This window comes from Heteronotia binoei, chromosome 11, assembly GCF_032191835.1.
Source record: "Heteronotia binoei isolate CCM8104 ecotype False Entrance Well chromosome 11, APGP_CSIRO_Hbin_v1, whole genome shotgun sequence".
In the NCBI taxonomy this organism is placed as follows: Eukaryota; Metazoa; Chordata; class Lepidosauria; order Squamata; family Gekkonidae; genus Heteronotia; species Heteronotia binoei.
This window is the reverse complement of record NC_083233.1, coordinates 77,901,202-77,921,024: the sequence shown is the minus strand read 5'-3', so window position 1 is coordinate 77,921,024 and position 19,823 is coordinate 77,901,202. Positions and strand designations below refer to the sequence as shown.

General features: G+C 49.2%; 1 protein-coding gene across 1 annotated transcript in view; it reads left to right on the top strand.

Moving 5' to 3' along the window:
* Positions 1–19,823, top strand: part of IFT81 (intraflagellar transport 81) — an 86,961-nt gene that overhangs the window by 43,318 nt on the left and 23,820 nt on the right. The window contains exon 12 of the mRNA XM_060250145.1: positions 19,504–19,653. Within this exon, the coding sequence (XP_060106128.1) occupies positions 19,504–19,653 (150 nt within the window). The remainder of the gene's footprint in view (positions 1–19,503; positions 19,654–19,823) is intronic.

Below are 19,823 nucleotides of genomic sequence, written 5' to 3'. Positions count from 1 at the left end.
GGCCTGGCTGAGCCTGGGAACAAGTCCCGGGAGGCCTTATCTTCAAAGAAGACATTCCTGCATCTGATAGTAAAAGCGAAAAAAGAAAGGGGGGGGGGGAGCTGCCACTTTGATGTGCCCATATTTAATTCTGGGTTAGTAACAACTCTAAAATCTGAATTCTATAATATAAAATGAGCATACAATGCTTGACAGATCCCTTGTCCAGAGAGCCTCCAACGGTGTAAGCTCAAGCCAAACTGCCATGACTTTGCTGGCGTTTTGGAGACCTTGTTTCTCACATCCTCGGCAAGAGAAATCAGTGTCAGCTCACCCAGGGCCAGCTAGAGTCCACCTTCCAAAGCAGCCATTTGCTCTAGGGGAAGTGGGATACATGTTTCAAATAAATAAGCAATTGCGTAGTCTGGAGATCAACATGAATTCCAGGAGGTCTCCAACCCCCACCTGGAACTTGACAACGCGAGGTGTTGTCTCTTCCCTTAGCTCCTGTTCACTCCCAGGAACAGCCAGTTGCACAGCTTGCCTTGGGATGCTGATGCAGCCGAGGCAACCTTGTCTTCTCTACATAAGAACCCAAGAGAAGCCATGTTGGATCAGGCCAATGGCCCATCCAGTCCAACACTCTGTGTCACATAAGAGAAGCCATGTTGAATCAGGCCAATGGGCCATCCAGTCCAACACTCTGTGTCACATAAGAACATAAGAGAAGCCATGTTGAATCAGGCCAATGGCCCATCCAGTCCAACACTCTGTGTCACATAAGAACATAAGAGAAGCCATGTTGAATCAGGCCAATGGCCCATCCAGTCCAACACTCTGTGTCACATAAGAACATAAGAGAAGCCATGTTGGATCAGGCCAGTGGCCCATCCAGTCCAACACTCTGTGTCACAAAAGAACATAAGAAGCCATGTTGGATCAGGCCAGTGGCCCCTCCAGTCCAACACTCTGTGTCACATAAGAACATAAGAGAAGCCATGTTGGATCAGGCCAGTGGCCCCTCCAGTCCAACACTCTGTGTCACATAAGAACATAAGAGAAGCCATGTTGGATCAGGCCAATAGCTCATCCAGTCCAACACTCTGTGTCACATAAGAACATAAGAGAAGCCATGTTGGATCAGGCCAATGGCCCATCCAGTCCAACACTCTGTGTCACAGAAGAACATAAGAGAAGCCATGTTGGATCAGGCCAGTGGCCCCTCCAGTCCAACACTCTGTGTCACATAAGAACATAAGAGAAGCCATGTTGGATCAGGCCAGTGGCCCCTCCAGTCCAACACTCTGTGTCACATAAGAACATAAGAGAAGCCATGTTGGATCAGGCCAATAGCTCATCCAGTCCAACACTCTGTGTCACATAAGAACATAAGAGAAGCCATGTTGGATCAGGCCAATGGCCCATCCAGTCCAACACTCTGTGTCACAGAAGAACATAAGAGAAGCCATGTTGGATCAGGCCAGTGGCCCCTCCAGTCCAACACTCTGTGTCACATAAGAACATAAGAGAAGCCATGTTGGATCAGGCCAATGGCTCATCCAGTCCAACACTCTGTGTCACATAAGAACATAAGAGAAGCCATGTTGGATCAGGCCAGTGGCCCATCCAGTCCAACACTCTGTCACATAAGAACATAAGAGAAGCCATGTTAGATCAGGCCAATGGCCCCTCCAGTCCAACACTCTGTGTCACATAAGAACATAAGAGAAGCCTTGTTGGATCAGGCCAACAGCCCATCCAGTCCAACACTCTGTGTCACATAAGAGAAGCCGTGTTGGATCAGGCCAATGGCCCCTCCAGTCCAACACTCTGTGTCACATAAGAACATAAGAGAAGCCATGTTGGATCAGGCCAATGGCCCATCCAGTCCAACACTCTGTGTCACACAGTGGCCAAAAAACCCCAAGTGCCATCAGGTGGTCCCCCAGTGGGGCCAGGACACTAGAAGCTCTTCCACTGTTGCTCCCCTCCCCCCAAGCACCAAGAAGACAGAGCATCACTTGCCCCAGACAGAGAGTTCCAACAATAAGCTGTGGCTAATAGCCACTGATGGACCTCTGCTCCATATGCTTATCCAATCCTCTCTTGAAGCTGGCTATGCTTGTAGCTGCCACCACCTCCTGTGGCAGGGAGTTCCATGTGTTAATCACCCTTTGGGCGAAGAAGGACTTCCTTTTATCTATTCTAACCCGACTGCTCAGCAATTTCATTGAATGTCCACGAGTTCTCGTATTGTGAGAAAGGGAGAAAAGTCCTTCTTTCTCTACCTTCTCTATCCCATGCATAATCTTGTAAACCTCTATTATGTCACCCCTCATTCGACATTTCTCTCTCCTCCTCCTCCTCTCACAGCTCCACTCTGGGACTGAGAGGGACGGCTGCAGGCAGAGCTAGTCGCTACTCTGTGTGGGATTCCCAAGTCTCTGAGGGGCCTGAGACAGGCTGGGAAAGGGGAAGGGAGCAGCTGTGTCGTGACTGGCCCAGGGAAGGTGGCGGGAGCAGGAGTGCAGGGCTGAGGGAGCTGGACAGTTCCCGGAGGAGGAGGAAGCAACCAGGGCTGTGGTGTCTGCTGGACTTGGAAGGGCTTGTGCGAGGAGCCGATGCTGAGTGTTTGGCCCACCCCTGCTCTATTATCATCGCTGTCTGAAGTCAAGGGCACCGTTCCCCATACCAAATATGGCTTTCACAGTCTCTCTTTGCAACATAAGACGACCAGATGACAAACCCTTGAGATAAAGAGTCTTTAAGGGAAAATGGTCTTTGCTTGCCGCGCTCCCGCAGATGTTCCGGCACCTAACAGCCTCTGCCGTTGCAAACAAACGGTTTTCAATTGCTCCGTAAACCTCGTGTGTTTCCTTCCCCTCCTCCATTATAGTACTCGACTTGTCTTCCTTTGGAGCCTTTGTTTTAGTAAGAATTGAGAGCAGGCAGTCTGGGCTTCATGACGTTCCTGCTGTGGGGAAAGAAATGATTAATCGCCCAGCAGCCCAAGGGCGTGAGTGAGTGAGTGAGCCGCAAACACTTTGGCCTTATCTGTTGTGTGTTGGCTTGCATTGTAAAGTACATAGAAAACGTTCCGTTTTGTCAGAGAACCTGACAGGAGCGATCTGTTGAGTAGCTGAATTGTCAAGACTAATAACGGTGACAGGACAGGAAGTGGACCGGAGCAGATGTGAAGTTCACGACGGTGTCACGGACGGAGGCGACAGAGGACAGCACATGCACGTGTGAACGTAGCTCCTGCTCGCTCACATTCTGGTTTTGAGAAGCTTGGGTACGGGAGCCTTCCCGTGGCAGCTTCTGTCGCTTTCACCTTCGCTTCAGGGAACAAAGCAGTAGGCAAGTGTCACCTTTAAGACCAACTAAGTTTTTTTCAGAATGTCAGCTTTCGTACGCTCTACGCAGACTTCATCAGACAAACTTGGAATGGCAAGCTATCTTTAAATATAGAGAAAGTGGGCAGTGAGTTGGTATGGAGAGTCATGGGGATGTTTTTAGCAGATTAAAAGAATCCCAAATTGGGGTCTGTGTTTGTTTGTTTGCTTGTATTGTTAACTGGGCTGTGACAGCAGTGGAGGGTGATGAAAAGCAGACATGTCATAGGTGTGAAGTGCCATAAATCTGAACATATACGAACGTATGAAACTGCCCTATACTGAATCAGACCCTTGGTCCATCAAAGTCAGTATTGTCTACTCAGACTGGCAGCGGCTCTCCAGGGTCTCAAGCTGAGGTTTTTTACACCTATTTGTCTGGACCCTTTTTTGGAGATGCCAGGGATTGAACCTGGGACCTTCTGCTTACCAAGCAGATGCTCTGCCACTGAGCCACCGTCCCTCCCCATCTGGGTGTCATTCTGGCTTCATTAGTTGTGGATTTAAGAAGAAGATGATGATGATATTGGATTTATATCCCGCCCTCCACTCAGAAGAGTCTCAGAGCTGCTCACAATCTCCTTTCCCTTTCTCCCCCACAGCAGACACCCTGTGAGGTAGATGAAGATACTGGATTTATATCCCGCCCTCCACTCCGAAGAGTCTCAGAGAGGCTCACAATCTCCTTTCCCTCCCCCACCCACAACAGACACCCTGTGAGGTGGGTGGGGCTGAAGAGGGCTCTCACAGCAGCTGCCCTTTCAAGGACAACCTCTGCCAGAGCTATGGCTGACCCAAGGCCATGCCAGCAGGTGCAAGTGGAGGAGTGGGGACTCAAACCCGGTTCTCCCAGATAAGAGAGCTATGGCTAACCCAAGGCCATTCCAGCAGGTGCAAGTGGAGGAGTGGGGAATCAAACCCGGTTCTCCCAGATAAGAGAGCTATGGCTGACCCAAGGCCATTCCAGCAGGTGCAAGTGGAGGAGTGGGGAATCAAACCCGGTTCTCCCAGATAAGAGAGCTCTGGCTGAACCAAGGCCATTCCAGCAGGTGCAAGTGGAGGACGGGGGAATCAAACCCGGTTCTCCCAGATAAGAGAGCTCTGGCTGACCCAAGGCCATTCCAGCAGGTGTAAGTGGAGGAGTGGGGAATCAAACCCGGTTCTCCCAGATAAGAGAGGTCTGGCTGACCCAAGGCCATTCCAGCAGGTGCAAGTGGAGGCGTGGGGAATCACACCCGGTTCTCCCAGATAAGAGAGCTCTGGCTGACCCAAGGCCATTCCAGCAGGTGCAAGTGGAGGAGTGGGGAATCAAACCCGGTTCTCCCAGATAAGAGATTTCTGGCTGACCCAAGGCCATGCTAGCAGGTGCAAGTGGAGGAGTGGGGAATCAAACCCGGTTCTCCCAGATAAGAGTCCGCATGCTTAACCACTACACCAAACTGGCTCTCCATGGAGGGCATTAGTATCTCAAGAGGTTATAACATCATTATAGTTTGCCATTAAAAAAAAAGAATACATTAAAATATAGTGGAAGATGGGTTAGTATACGTAATAAGATAAACAGCCAATATCCCTATTTGAGTGTGTCAGTACAAAAAACCAAAATATTCTGATACAGTGTTCTAAAAGAGAAATACATTCTAGTTTGCCATTAGAAAAAATGGGTACATTAAGATATAGTGAGAGATGGGTTAGTATAGGTAATGAGATAAGCAGCCCATATCCCTTATTTGAGTAGATCAATACAAAAAGCAAAATATTCTGATACACTGCTCTAAAAGAGTGCCGCTTCTTAAAGGTGCAGCTTGACTCCTGCTTTGTTCTGCTGCTTCAGACCAGCATGGCTGCCCACATGGATCTGTTCACTTAATGGGTTTGCAGCAGGTTGAGAGTCATGTTGCCTTAGCATAACAAGCTCCATTTTGTTTTGTCTTCATTTACCTTCCACATTATTAATATTTTCAGTTGAGTAGTGTGGCCCCTTTAGTGCAGCGTTCTTTTTGCTTGGAACTCACTTGGCTTGTCCCCAGAAGCCTAAAGGACAGGTTTCATTTCACAGGTGTTATTTATTTAAAAAAAAGAAAACAATTCCGATTTTGAAAAGGAAATTGAGTCCCATGTGCCCTTTCTGTTCGCGGTGACCTGCCTGTCCCACATTGGTCTTGTCAGCCACCAGCGAGCCTGCAGCAAACGTGGACTATTGCACCCTTCTTAAATCTTCGTTCGCGAAGCCAAGCCGAGAGAGAGAGAGGTGCTTCCCCCTCATGCACGAAAGGTCTTTTGCAACAGCGCATGCTTCCAGTACCAGAGGGCAGTGCCGCCGTGAGTAGAACAGGCCCATAGGATCCAACCCAAGGTGGGCGTCTTGACTTGTACAGAGACAGGCAAATGAAAGGTTCATTGGCATACAAGTCTTTGAGTTGTTCTAATTTTGCAAAGAGGAGATTTAGGAAACATGACAGAGTCGTTGTTGTGTAGTAGCTAGAGTGCATTGGGTTCAAATCCCTGCTTGAGCATGAAGCTCTGTTTTGGGCAGCGGTGGGCCAGTCACTGTCTCTTTGCCTGACATCTTCCTTCCTGGCTTTTTGTGAGGATAGAAGGGAAAGGGGCTCTCTGTCTGCTGCCCTGAACTGCTGGGAGGAAAGAAGGGTGGGATGAAGGCATGGTTGGTAGATAAGGTCTCATGAAATCATTGCTTGCAGTAGAATGATCAGAAAGACCTTCCCCTTCAGACTAGAACATATAGCCACTTTGCTAACTGCAGTTTGTAAGAACATAAGAGAAGCCATGTTAGATCAGGCCAATGGCCCATCCAGTCCAACACTCTGTGTCACATAAGAACAGAAAAGAAGCCATGTTGGATCAGGCCAATGGCCCATCCAGTCCAACACTCTGGGTCACATAAGAGCATCAGAGAAGCCATGTTGGATCAGGCCAATGGCCCATCCAGTCCAACACTCTGCGTCACATAAGAACATAAGAGAAGCCACGTTGGGTCAGGCCAATGGCCCATCCAGTCCAACACTCTGTGTCACATAAGAACATAAGAGAAGCCATGTTAGATCAGGCCAATGGCCCATCCAGTCCAACACTCTGCGTCACATAAGAACATAAGAGAAGCCACGTTGGGTCAGGCCAATGGCCCATCCAGTCCAACACTCTGTGTCACATAAGAACATAAGAGAAGCCATGTTAGATCAGGCCAATGGCCCATCCAGTCCAACACTCTGTGTAACACAGTGGCCCAAAAAAATTATTTATAGATAGACAGACAGACACACACACACACACACATATACACACACACACACATATACACACTGTGGCTAATAGCCACTGATGGACCTCTGCACCATATTTTTATCTAACCCCCTCTTGAAGGTGGCTATGCTTGTGGCCGCCACCACCTCCTGTGGCAGTGAATTCCACATGTTAATCACCCTTTGGGTGAAGAAGGACTTCCTTTTATCTGTTCTAACCTGACTGCTCAGCAATTTCATCGAATGCCCACAAGTTCTTGTATTGTGAGAAAGGGAGAAAAGGACTTCTTTCTCTACTTTCTCCATCCCATGCATTATCTTGTAAACCTGGGAGAGGGGAGCAAGCAACAGTCACTAACTTTTTAACAAGTTGGATCCTGGTTCCCCAGACCCAACTGAGGTTCTTCACAGCCCTATAGCAGTTGCAGGGAATGGCTTTTAAAAACTCAGAAACAAAGGAGAGCACCGCAACGCTATTACGGGGGGGGGAGGGTTCCCCCAACCCATTTTCTGCTGTTTGTTTGGTTGAGTTGAGTGGGTTGCTGCAACTTCTGAATTCACAGACCACAGCAGAAATAGCCTTGCCATCGGCCCTGGGGATGGTGGTGCAGGGAGCAGGAGCAGGGGAGCGTCAAGAAGCGGTCTGGCTGGGCCTTACACAACAGTCAGGATTTGCTGGTTAACACTGACTTGACATATCAGAATGCTGCAGTATGTCGGGACTTCTTGTTGACTTCGTGGAAACAACGCACACTCCACTTGGAGAAGCTGAAGGACTTTATACGTCTTCATTGAGCTTTTTGAAACATTGCAAGCTTAGGCTCCATATACGGTGCCCAGTTGAAGGTGGTTCGTGAGTCGTCACATGCTAATACATTTCTAGTTTTTGCAGTGATGATATCATGCGTCAATAAGTGCATGTAACATTGTACAGCTTTTTTGCGGGTTGTTTGCCTTAGGGCTTTGTTGGGTTACCATCCGTGTGCAACTTCCCTTTGTTGTAGTATGTCGTGAGCGGCAGTCAGTCTTTGTCTAACTCTGCTTAGAAATCTTTGTATCTTTGTGGGTCTAAGATATGGAGGGGGGGAGCTTTCCAAGGAGCGGCCTTTGCCTTCTCCCTCCCCAGTTCCTATAGAGAAATCCGCGTGTCCCTTTCATACTTTCGACACGGTGCTGGCGCTCTTAAATAAATCATTATTAGGGCCGGGTTGTGTCTTCTCTCTCTTCTCCCCCCACCCCCCCCTTCTGTTGCTGTATCCTCTTATGGCCTCAGCCCTGCTTGCTTTGGCAGTCAAATGAGTTAATGCCGTCTCTGCCGGACTCTCGCATGCCAGCAATTGTATCCTCAGCTGAGGTCTTAGCACTTCGTCCACCGAAAGGTCAGCTCCGGCAGCCCGCTGCTTTCTCCCTTAATGATCCAAAGGGAAATATATACAGCCTTCCAGCCTAAGCCAGTGTTGGAGTTTACACAGCTGGCTGGGACTGACAAGCAAACGGCAGGGGAGGGAGGACTGGATTAGCCAACGTAACTGATTTCAGACCCCTCCTCTCGGGAAAAAAATTGACTGTTTCAATGATAGCAAGAGCTGCTTAAAAGAACCTCAGGTGTGAGGTGAGAATGCATGAAAGGAAAAGGGGGAAAAAAAACCATTCAAAGCTGGCAGGCTTCTTGCTGTGGCTGTCAGATCCTGAAAATTAGAGAATTGCATTCCAGCGCTTAGGAAGGGTAGGTGGTTCAATTACATGTGATCCTAAGTAAAGCAGAGATATTTTTAGCTCTTTTTTCACAGCACATTATATTCTTCAAAGTTGCATGCAGGTCCTGGGGAACCGAGATTTCTTTTTCCGCAGCACACTGGGCAGAATGAAATCAAAGCGAGACCAGGCTGAGCCCAGGGTTCATGTATTTTGGAGCCTGAAGTGCATAATAAGAGGGGGGTGGGTTCCTCACACGCTTTTTGAATGAGGAACAAGAAGGATAAAAGAATGGGAGAGGGGAGCAAGCAACAGTCACTAACTTTTTAACCAGTTGGATCCTGGTTCCCCAGACCCAACTGAGGTTCTTCACAGCCCTATAGCAGTTGCAGGGAATGGCTTTTGCAAAAACAAAGGAGAGCACCGCAACGCTATTACGGGGGGGGGGGGATTCCACCAACCCATTTTCTGAAACAGTACGTGGGAAGGGGGATTATTTCCCCATTTTTGCTGCTTTGTGTTGAGTATACTGTACATGTGGGGCAGTAAAAATGGGGAAATAACTCCCTACCACAATGTTCAATGCAGGAAATTAGCTTGGGGGGGGGGGAGCGGGAGTTCTTCCTCCCCCTGCGGCAGCATTCTGAGAAGCCATCCCCCGTAGCTGCTGTTCAGCTGTGGGGAAGCCAAGTTGGGTCTACAGAATCAGGACGCAGCTCAATTGAGAATCCAGCTGTGTTGATTGAAAAATTGGGCCATATTTTAAAAGTTGTTGGTGGGCTAGAGGGGAATACAGGAAAGGGGAGTTCTGGAATGGTGGATTGCTCCAGCTCTGCCTGCCCGGAGGGGCAGCCCCATCGATGTTCCTCTTTAGGGTGCGGAAGGCTCTTTCGGTCAGGGAGTGGGAGGGGAGGTCAAGGTTCTAAGGCTGCTGGGCTGTCCTGGGAGGATGCCCCCTCTCAACAAGAAGAAAGGCCAAGGCCCAACAGACCCCACACCACAAACTCGTAGCCCGGCATTGTTTGTACAGCACTCTTCCCCAGCACGAGAGAGGCATGCTTTTGTGTGTGTGCCCACCTTGGCAACAAATAGGAAAGGGCTTGGAGTCTTCCTTCCGAACTGTACACCTGGAACGGACAGTGGGTGGATTTGACAGGCAGCATTGAGCCGAGTGCTCAGAACCGTTCTGGAAGCCGGGAGCGGTTGAAGCATCATCCGTCAGTGACGCCAGACTGATGGTGCAGCTCGGAAGTCAAATGCAGCTCAGTACCCATGAGTGCTCCAGGAGCTGCTGTTGGCACGGGCGAAGCCTTTGTCTTCCCAGCCGCAAGCTCCCAGCCTCTTTCCTCCTGGACTGGATCCCAGGATAAATAATTGCTAGGCAGGCACCTGACATTTCCCCCTTATCTGCCAGTGGGGAGGACCAAGGGAGCATGAGCTCTGGCTTCTGTGCTCCCACAGAATGCAGGGAGAGGAGAAGAAGGCGCTGTGCCCGAGGCAGAACGAGCGAGTCACCAGGGCTGGGAGGCTGCCTCGAGTAGGACTCTGTAGCAGTAGCATAGATGTATCCTAAATAAAGGAATAAAGACACACAGATCTCTCACTATAAGGTATGCAGCCAAGAGGAAGAATGTTGATTTAATTAGGAAATATCCTAAGTAAATAAGTTCCCCCCTCTTAGACACATACCTTATCACGGTAAGGAGGGGGGGGGTGTTGTGTGTGTCAGCAAAGCAAAGAGCAATTCCATAAGGAGCTAAAAGAGAAAAAAAGGTCAAGGTAGTCCCCTGTGCGATTACCAGTCGTTTCCAACTCTGGGGTAACGTTGCTTTCACAACGTTTTCACAGCAGACTTTTTACGGGGTGGTTTGCCCTTGCCTTCCCCAGTCATCTCCACTTTCCCCCCAGCAAGCTGGGGACTCATTTGACCGACCTCAGAAGGATGCAAGGTTGAGTTAACCTCGAACCAGCTACCTGAACCCAGCTTCCGCCGGGATTGAACTCAGGTCGTGAGCAGAGCTTAGGACTGCAGTACTGCAGCTTTACCACTCTGCGCCACGGGGTTCTTATAAGGAGTTTAGCTGAGAGCAATTCCGTTAGGAGTTTAAACGAGGCTAAATTCCTAGCAGAGTTACTCAAGGTGGAACGGTCACAGCTGAAACACCAGTCTAAGATGCTTCCATCTCCTCCTGAAATCAGCAGCCACATCAGCAGAAGAGAACAGACAGTTCCAATAGCGATGAGGTTGAAGGAATCCTTGGAAAGGTAGCTATTGGGCAACAGCAGTAGCAGCCGCTAACACTCTCCGAGGATCTATGATAGACAACAGCACTGCACAGCTTCAGCTCACCCTGGTTAGCACTGCACAGAAGGAGGCAAAGGTAAACCACTTCTGATCACCTCATGTCTTGAAAACTCTATGATGAGACAATCCAAAATGGAAAAAAAAGTGCCGAAAGACAGGACCCTCAGGTCGGATGGCACTCAGTTAACTCCCAGGGACGTGAGAAGTATGAATCGAGGTATACTCGAAATTGTAAAACAATTGTTTAAACATTGCAGTCCCGGGAGTGAGTGAACAGTTTTCAGCCAAAAAATTACAAATGACAAAAAATGACAAAATCAAGAAATGACAAAACAGACAATGCAGAGTTGCTCTAATAGTAAGGCAAGATGTAGCACAAGCAGTCGGGCTATAATTGCAGGTCTCAAGAGGAAGAAGTAAGGATTTCTCATGGGACCCTGTTCTATTGTTATATGGATGTGACTAATGGCCAACTAAATATTGCTACTATATGTTATAGATAAAAAAGTATAATGTTGATATAATACTTGGAGACTCCTAGTGCTCCTATATTTCAACGGTTGTGTTTATCAATCACAAGTCTCTCAGAGCTGTTCTGCTCAAGAGCAGTTCTGGGAGAGCTCTCTCAGCCCTACCTACCTCCCAGGGTGCCTGCTGTAGGGACGGGAAGGGGAAGGAGATTGCAAGCCGCTCTGAGATTCCTTCAAGTAGCGAAGGGCGGGGTATAAATCCCATCTCCTCCTCCTCCTCCTCCTCCTCAGTACAAAAGGTTACTGTTGGGGCAGAATACGGCAAAGCTGTCAGACAAGGATGGATTTTATCTCCATCTCTTCCGTCCGTTTGCAGAACATATCCTAAGGAAAGCTGGAGTAGATTTACATGGAGGTGGAGTGAAAATTGGGAGAAGGAGCATTGGCAACTTGAGATAAGCAGATGACACCACATTACTGGCAGAAAATAGACTTGGCCCTGACCTGGATAGCCCAATCTTGTCAGATCTTGGAAGCTAAGCAGGGTCAACTGTGGTTTTGTGCTTGGATGGGAGACCTCCTTGGAATACCCAGTTGAGAGGACAGGGTCAGGCTCCATTTAGCCACCTCTCTGAATATCCTCCAGGCCCCCAGTAGTGGTGAGTCACCAGAGACTGACATGACTTCCAGGTGCAGACACACACACACACACACACACACAAAATACAAAAAAAGGGAAGACTTTAAATGACTCCTGAAGAAGTGCTCAAACAGGATTACAGCTGAACATCAAAAAGGCCAAAGTAATGACCTCTGAGGAATTATACAACTTTAAGACTGACTATTGAAGAAACTGAAATTGTTCAAGACTTTCTGTCGCTTGGCTTAATCGTCCACCAACAGGGAGACTGCAGACGAGAAATCAGAAGGAGATTGTGACTGGGAAAGACAGCCACGAAGATAAGATTTGCTGGTGACAAAGATCTAGTGCTCTAGCCTTCCCCTTGACTAGGTATGGATGTGAAGGTTGGACACTGAAGAAGGCTGGCAGGAAGAAAAGAGATTCCTTTGAAATGTGGTGCCGGAGGAGAGCTTTAAGGATACCGTGGGCGGCCAAAAAAGAAAAATAAGTGGGTTCTATATGGAACACGTAGCCCAGGCTAGCCCAGCAGTATCGTCTGATCTCAGAAGCTAAGCAGTGCTGTCTCTGGTCAGTATTTGGGAGGGAGACCACCAAGGAATACTGGGGGTAGTAATGCAGAGGCAAGAGCCCCGTGGCGCAGAGTGGTAAAGCTGCAGTACTGTAGTCTGAGCTCCCTGCTTACGACCTGAGTTCGATCCCAGCAGAAGCTGGATTCAGGTAGCCGGCCCCAGGTTGACTCAGCCTTCCATCCTTCCGAGGTCGGTAAAACGAGTCCCCAGCTTGCTGGGGAGAAAGTGTAGATGACTGGGGAAGGCAACGGCAAACCACCCCGTAAAAAGCCTGCCGTGAAAACATTGTGATGTGACGTCACCCCAGAGTCGGTAACGACTGGTGCTTGCACAGGGGGCTACCTTTTTAATGCAGAGGCCGGCAATGACAATCCACCTCTGAATGTCCCTTGCCTTGAAAACTCCATGAGGGGAAGGGGTTGCCTTAAGTCAGCTGTGACTCGACAGCAAAAAAAAACCAAGGCTGGCTTCTCCCTAGAAGCGAAAATTACCACCCTGAGGCTGTCATACTTCAGTCACGTTATGAGAAGGCAAGACCTCCAACACGTCTTGTTAACAGCCTTGCTGAGGTCTTGCAACCTGAGGGCCCTCGTGGCTTTATTGACTGAGTCGACCCATCTCGTTTCCTGCTGCCTCCAGCCTTTCCTGGCATTATTGTCTTTTCCAGCCTTCTCGACTTCTGTGCTTGCCGGCTGAATGTATTTGTATGAAGGAACATTTCGGAGCATTGATTTTTAAAACGGCAATGATGCTACAGAGCCGAGTTATTAAAAAAAAAATACAAGAGGTTTCATAGAAGTCTGTGGTTTAAGAGAGATTCTTCTAAAGCAGCCAGCCCTGGCAAACGGGCTAACCAGGATTGTCCCAGAAAATGCATCTTAATCAGTATTAATTTTCAAAATTGCTTGATTGGCCTGTCTGGCAAGCAGATGGTGGGATGTTTTTCTTCCTACCGTCATTTATGTACTCAACGTGGGACTGAAATCCGTGGGACTTCCCGGCACCTAACCAGGAGTGAGAGAGGTCATAAATCATATCCCCAACTGGCTGTCCGAGCTCAGTTCCAAGATACTTCACAAACGATTGTTGGGAGCTTGTCACAGCCGCGGATTTGCTTAGACTCAGTGTTTTCAATGGCTTGTGAGATCCCTTTTGCATTAATTGGACTGGCAGGAAGACCGGCCATCTGCTCCATCATTCTCAGGACATAGCTACTTGCAAACATTTTGCTATAGCATCCTACTGCGACAATTAAAGATCCGTCTCCCTGTATCTCATTAAGGTTATTCTCAGGAACCTGAATTAGTTTCAGAGGGCTAGCCGTGTTAATCCGTTGCAGCCAGAGTGTTTTGGCATGGTACTGCCAGGACCGAATGCGGTTCTTGTGCTAGCCGTTTTTGCGATCCGATGCCTGCTTTGTCAGATGCACGAAGTATTACGTTGAGTTGGCAGAGAGATTTAGACCCAGAACTGCAAACAGCAGATGAGTGGGGGAAGCGGAGTTATTGTAAAGGTTGCTTCCGCATGGAGGGTTTGCTCAGGGGTTTTTTTGTAAAGCATCCACATAATTGTGTCCCCTAAATGTCTGCTTCTTGGGTTTTCCCTTCCTTTGGCGAGAGCCAGTTTGATGTAGAGATTAAATGCGCAGACTCTTATCTGGGAGAACCAGGTTTGATTCCCCACTCCTCCACTTGCACCTGCTGGAATGGCCTTGGGTCAGCCATAGCTCTCTTATCTGGGAGAACCGGGTTTGATTCCCCACTCCTCCACTTGCACCTGCTGGAATGGCCTTGGGTCAGCCAGAGCTCTCTTTTCTGGGAGAACCGGGTTTGATTCCCCACTCCTCCACCTGCACCTGCTGGAATGGCCTTGGGTCAGCCATAGCTCTCTTATCTGGGAGAACCAGGTTTGATTCCCCACGCCTCCATTTGCACCTGCTGGAATGGCCTTGGGTCAGCCATAGCTCTCTTATCTGGGAGAACCGGGTTTGATTCCCCACTCCTCCACTTGCACCTGCTGGAATGGCCTTGGGTCAGCCAGAGCTCTCTTTTCTGGGAGAACCGGGTTTGATTCCCCACTTCTCCACCTGCACCTGCTGGAATGGCCTTGGGTCAGCCATAGCTCTCTTATCTGGGAGAACCAGGTTTGATTCCCCACGCCTCCATTTGCACCTGCTGGAATGGCCTTGGGTCAGCCATAGCTCTCTTATCTGGGAGAACCGGGTTTGATTCCCCACTCCTCCACTTGCACCTGCTGGCATGGCCTTGGGTCAGCCAGAGCTCTCTTATCTGGGAGAACCGGGTTTGATTCCCCACTCCTCCACTTGCACCTGCTGGAATGGCCTTGGGTCAGCCAGAGCTCTCTTATCTGGGAGAACCGGGTTTGATTCCCCACTCCTCCACTTGCACCTGCTGGAATGGCCTTGGGTCAGCCAGAGCTCTCTTTTCTGGGATAACCGGGTTTGATTCCCCACTCCTCCACTTGCACCTGCTGGAATGGCCTTGGGTCAGCCATAGCGCTCTTATCTGGGAGAACCGGGTTTGATTCCCCACTCCTTCACTTGCACCTGCTGGAATGACCTTGGGTCAGCCATAGCTCTCTTATCTGGGAGAACCGGGTTTGATTCCCCACTCCTCCATTTGCACCTGCTGGAATGGCCTTGGGTCAGCCATAGCTCTCTTATCTGGGAGAACCGGGTTTGATTCCCCACTCCTCTGCTTGCACCTGCTGGAATGGCCTTCGGTCAGCCAGAGCTCTCTTTTCTGGGATAACTGGGTTTGATTCCCCACTCCTCCACTTGCAGCTGCTGGAATGGCCTTGGGTCAGCCAGAGCTCTCTTATCTGGGAGAACCGGGTTTGATTCCCCACTCCTCCACTTGCACCTGCTGGAATGACCTTGGGTCAGCCATAGCTCTTACAGAGTTGTCCTTGAAAGGGCAGCTTCTGGGAGAGCTCTCAGCCCCACCCACCTCACAGGGTGTCTGTTGTGGGTGGTGGGGGAGGTAAAGGAGATTGTGGCCACTCTGAGACTCAGGATATAAATCCAATATCATCTTCTTCATCTTTCCAAACCTTACTTGACAATGATCTTTGTATGTCACATGGGTCAAAAGGTCTGCATTTTTAACGTCCCACGTGCAAAGGTGTTCCATTCTCCTTGCCTCAGCCTCCCAGAGCCACCATTCCCCCCCACCCCCGCTGTCCCAATACCAGACTTTGGCAGGCTTTTAAAAAGTTATTACAGACAAAGTACATTCAATTATATGACATTTAACGAAGACTTAAATGTAATAGGGAAGATTGATGAATTAACATATAATCTGACTCTGATAGGAGCAAAGGTGGGGAAAGGTTTGAGATGTCGGACTAAGATGGACATATGGTGGCTGGGTAGGATGTGCGTGTGAAGTGCCCTCAGGTCCCTTCCAACTGATGAATTGATGTCCTCCAGAATGTCTTAACATTATCAACCTTCCTCAGGTCTTACGAACTGAGGGCCCTTGTGGCTTCCTCCAAAGAAAGAGAGGCATAGCAAAAGGGAAAGCTGAGCAAGCACAAGTAAAGAGAGCCAGTTTGGTGTAGTGGTTAAGTGTGCAGACTCTTACCTGGGAGAACCAGGTTTGATTCTCCACTTCTCCACTTGCAGCTGCTGGAATGGCTTTGGGTCAGCCATAGCTCTTGCAGAGGTTGTCCTTGAAAGGTGGTTGAAAGAGCCAGTTTGGTGTAGTGGTGAAGTGTGCAGACTCTTATCTGGGAGAACCGGGTTTGATTCCCCACTCCTCCACTTGCAGCTGCTGGAATGGCCTTGGGTCAGCCATAGCTCTGGCAGAGGTTGTCCTTGAAAGGGCAGCTGCTGGGAGAGCCCTCTCAGCCACACTCAGCACACAAGATGTCTGTTTTGGGGGGAGAAGATATAGGAGCTTGTGAGCTGCTCTGAGACTCGGAGTGGAGGGTGGGATATAAATCCAATATCATCATCATCTTAAAAAAAATGTGTCATGTTTGATTTAATTTATTTATTTAGAAAAAAAATTAAGCCATTTCTCCAGAGATCTGCTGGAGGCAGTTTACAGCTAAAACCCAGCCCTTGAACATATGAAGCTGGCTGATTTGGTCTATCAAAGTCTGTATTGTCTACTCAGACCAGCAGCAGCTCTCCAGAGGTCTCAGTTAGAGGTCTTTCACATCATCTATTACCAGATTTTTTTTAAACTGGAAATGCCAGGGATTGAACTTGGGACCTTCTGTGTGCCAAGCAGATGCTCTACGATTGAACCACAGCCCCTTCTCTTAAAAAACAAGTTGTTACTGCGAGCCAGCTCCATTAAAAGAAGCCGCCAAAAATCCAAGCTGACACCCTGGGAGGAAAACATGGGGTCACTAAATATCGTAATTAATGCATTTCATTGAGATGAGCAGCGGCTCTCGGTGATCCACACCTTAAATCTTTGCAGTAGTAGTTTTAAAAAGCGAACGGGGCGGGGGGAGCACCCTCAGCTCAGTGGCTTCTTTGATTCCTTCCACCTTCCCTGACCTTCTCCCCGATAGACAACAGTGCTCTGAATTCTGCGCCCAGCTCAGCCTGCATAGAGCACACAAAGTAATACGCGGGTTTGTTCTTTCGCCAGAAATAATGACCGCTTTGGGCTTTAAAAATAGTTTTCAGGTGGACGGGGCTTCGGCCTCGACCCTGCCCGAGCCGGCAGATGAGCCGGGTCGATTTCAGGATGGGCCTGGTGCCCAGGACACTCTTCTTTTCGCAGAACATACAGTTACTTGGGGGAAGGGGATTCTCCGGCTTCGGAGTCTGGCACGGGGAGGGGGGTGTGGCACTTGACACTCAGGAGGGGGGGGAGATGTCACAGACAGTGCTGCTCTTGTTTTTTCAAATATAGTCTCCACACACACTTTTAAAGGTTTTCTTTGCATTTGTTTCAAAGGGGGGGGTACCTTAATAACTTCTTTACAGAGCTCATGGCCTTGGCCTTCTCTCATTCCGCTCAGTCACCAGCTGAGGAGAACCACGGTGTAAGAAACTATAATGAGCCTCTTACACCGTGGTTCTGATCTTCCTGTTATGGACGTGGCTCAGTGGAGCGCACAGTTTGCCTACTCAGAAGTAGAGAAACCCGGTTGATTTAGTTTTCATTCTACCAGCTGAGGAGAAACAGAAAGTTACACTTGCCTGATTTCTGGCTCCTCCCAGGAACTACAGCCTATTCAGTTTTTTTCCCATGTTGTTACAGCACTGGTGTTAACAGGTCTCCTGAGGTATATAGTATATGTTTGGTGCTAGGGTTACCAACCTCCAGGAGAGCCCCCAGGATCTCCCAGAATTACAACTGATTTCCAGGTAACGGAGATCAGCTTCCCTGGAGAAAATGACCGGAAACTATGTAACTTCGAAATCGCAAGGAGTCCTGCAATAAGCGATTCCTCCTTATCTGGAGATCAGCAGAGCCAGTTTGGTGTAGTGGTTAAGTGTGCGGACTCTTATCTGGGAGAACCGGGTTTGATTCCCCACTCCTCCACTTGCACCTGCTGGAATGGCCTTGGGTCAGCCAGAGCTCTGGCAGAGGTTGTCCTTGAAAGGGCAGCTGCTGTGAGACCCCTCTCCAGCCCCACCCACCTCACAGGGTGTCTGTCTCCTGAGAGCCAGTTTGGTGTAGTGGTTAAGTGCGTGGACTCTTATCTGGGAGAACCGGGTTTGATTCCCCACTCCTCCACTTGCACCTGCTGGCATGGCCTTGGGTCAGCCAGAGCTCTGGCAGAGGTTGTCCTTGAAAGGGCAGCTGCTGTGAGAGCCCTCTCCAGCCCCACCCACCTCACAGGGTGTCTGTTGTGGGGGAGGAAGGGAAAGGAGATTGTGAGCCGCTCTGAGACTCTTCGGAGTGGAGGGCGGGATATAAATCCAATATCTTCATCTACCTCACAGGGTGTCTGTTGTGGGGGAGGAAGGGAAAGGAGATTGTGAGCCGCTCTGAGACTCTTCGGGGTGGAGGGCAGGATATAAATCCAATATCTTCATCTACCTCACAGGGTGTCTGTTGTGGGGGAGGAAGGGAAAGGAGATTGTGAGCCGCTCTGAGACTCTTCGGGGTGGAGGGCAGGATATAAATCCAATATCTTCATCTACCTTACAGGGTGTCTGTTGTGGGGGAGGAAGGTAAAGGAGATTGTGAGCCACTCTGAGACTCTTCGGGGTGGAGGGCAGGATATAAATCCAATATCTTCATCTACCTCACAGGGTGTCTGTTGTGGGGGAGGAAGGGAAAGGAGATTGTGAGCCGCTCTGAGACTCTTCGGGATGGAGGGCAGGATATAAATCCAATATCTTCATCTACCTCACAGGGTGTCTGTTGTGGGGGAGGAAGGTAAAGGAGACTGTGAGCCGCTCTGAGACTCTTCGGGGTGGAGGGCAGGATATAAATCCAATATCTTCATCTACCTCACAGGGTGTCTGTTGTGGGGGAGGAAGGGAAAGGAGATTGTGAGCCGCTCTGAGACTCTTCGGGGTGGAGGGCAGGATATAAATCCAATATCTTCATCTACCTCACAGGGTGTCTGCTGTGGGGGAGGAAGGGAAAGGAGATTGTGAGCCGCTCTGAGACTCTTCGGAGTGGAGGGTGGGATATAAATCCAATATCTTCTTCTTCTTCTTAATTTCTCCATGCCGTTTGGAGTTGGAACGCTGAGTTCAAAAGATTTTGCCCACCCCTATGTCTATTAGAAGAAGCCGACTTCCAGGCTGTGGAAAGACCTTGTGGGGATACTACTTATACTGTATACTCCGTGTTCTGTTCTTTTTGTTCAATTCAGTTTGCACTAAATATATTGATACACGGTTTTGTGACAGTCACATTGTTTCCGGTGATTTGCTTATATTATCCATTGAGTACACCGGTTCCAATTGTGTTTATTATCCCTGGAGAAGATGGCTGCTTTGGAGGGTGGGCTGGATGGCGTCAGACCCTGCTGAGGTTTCTTTCTTTCCCAAGCCCTGCCTCCCTAGGCTCCACCCCCAAATCTCCAGGAATTCCCCAACCTGGAGCAGGCAACCCCTACTTGGTACAGGTGAGAGCCCACAAGGATACCATGGGGTGCTAGGGGCTTTTGTTACAGCCATAAGTCTGTCATCCAGTTCTTTTGAAATTCAAACACCACCTTATTTCAATCCCGTGCCACAGTTCAAGCGCTACGTTAACAAGCTCCGGAGCAAAAACACACTCTACAAAAAGAAGCGCCTGGAAATAGCGGAAATTACCGCCGAGTACGGAATCCTGCAGAGGACGGAAGAGCTCCTCCAGCAACGGCACGAAGACGTCCAGCAGCAGTTGGTAAGGAGCCCCTCCGTGACTCTGCAGACTTCCAAAGCTGTCTGCGCAGGAAAGCCGCAGGCAAAGCTTGTCTTTTGCAGCCCACAGAGCAATCTGATTCCCTAACTGAGAAACGATGGGCAATTATTCTGGTGCTGCTCCTTGTAAAACAGGCACACGGTAGGATCCTG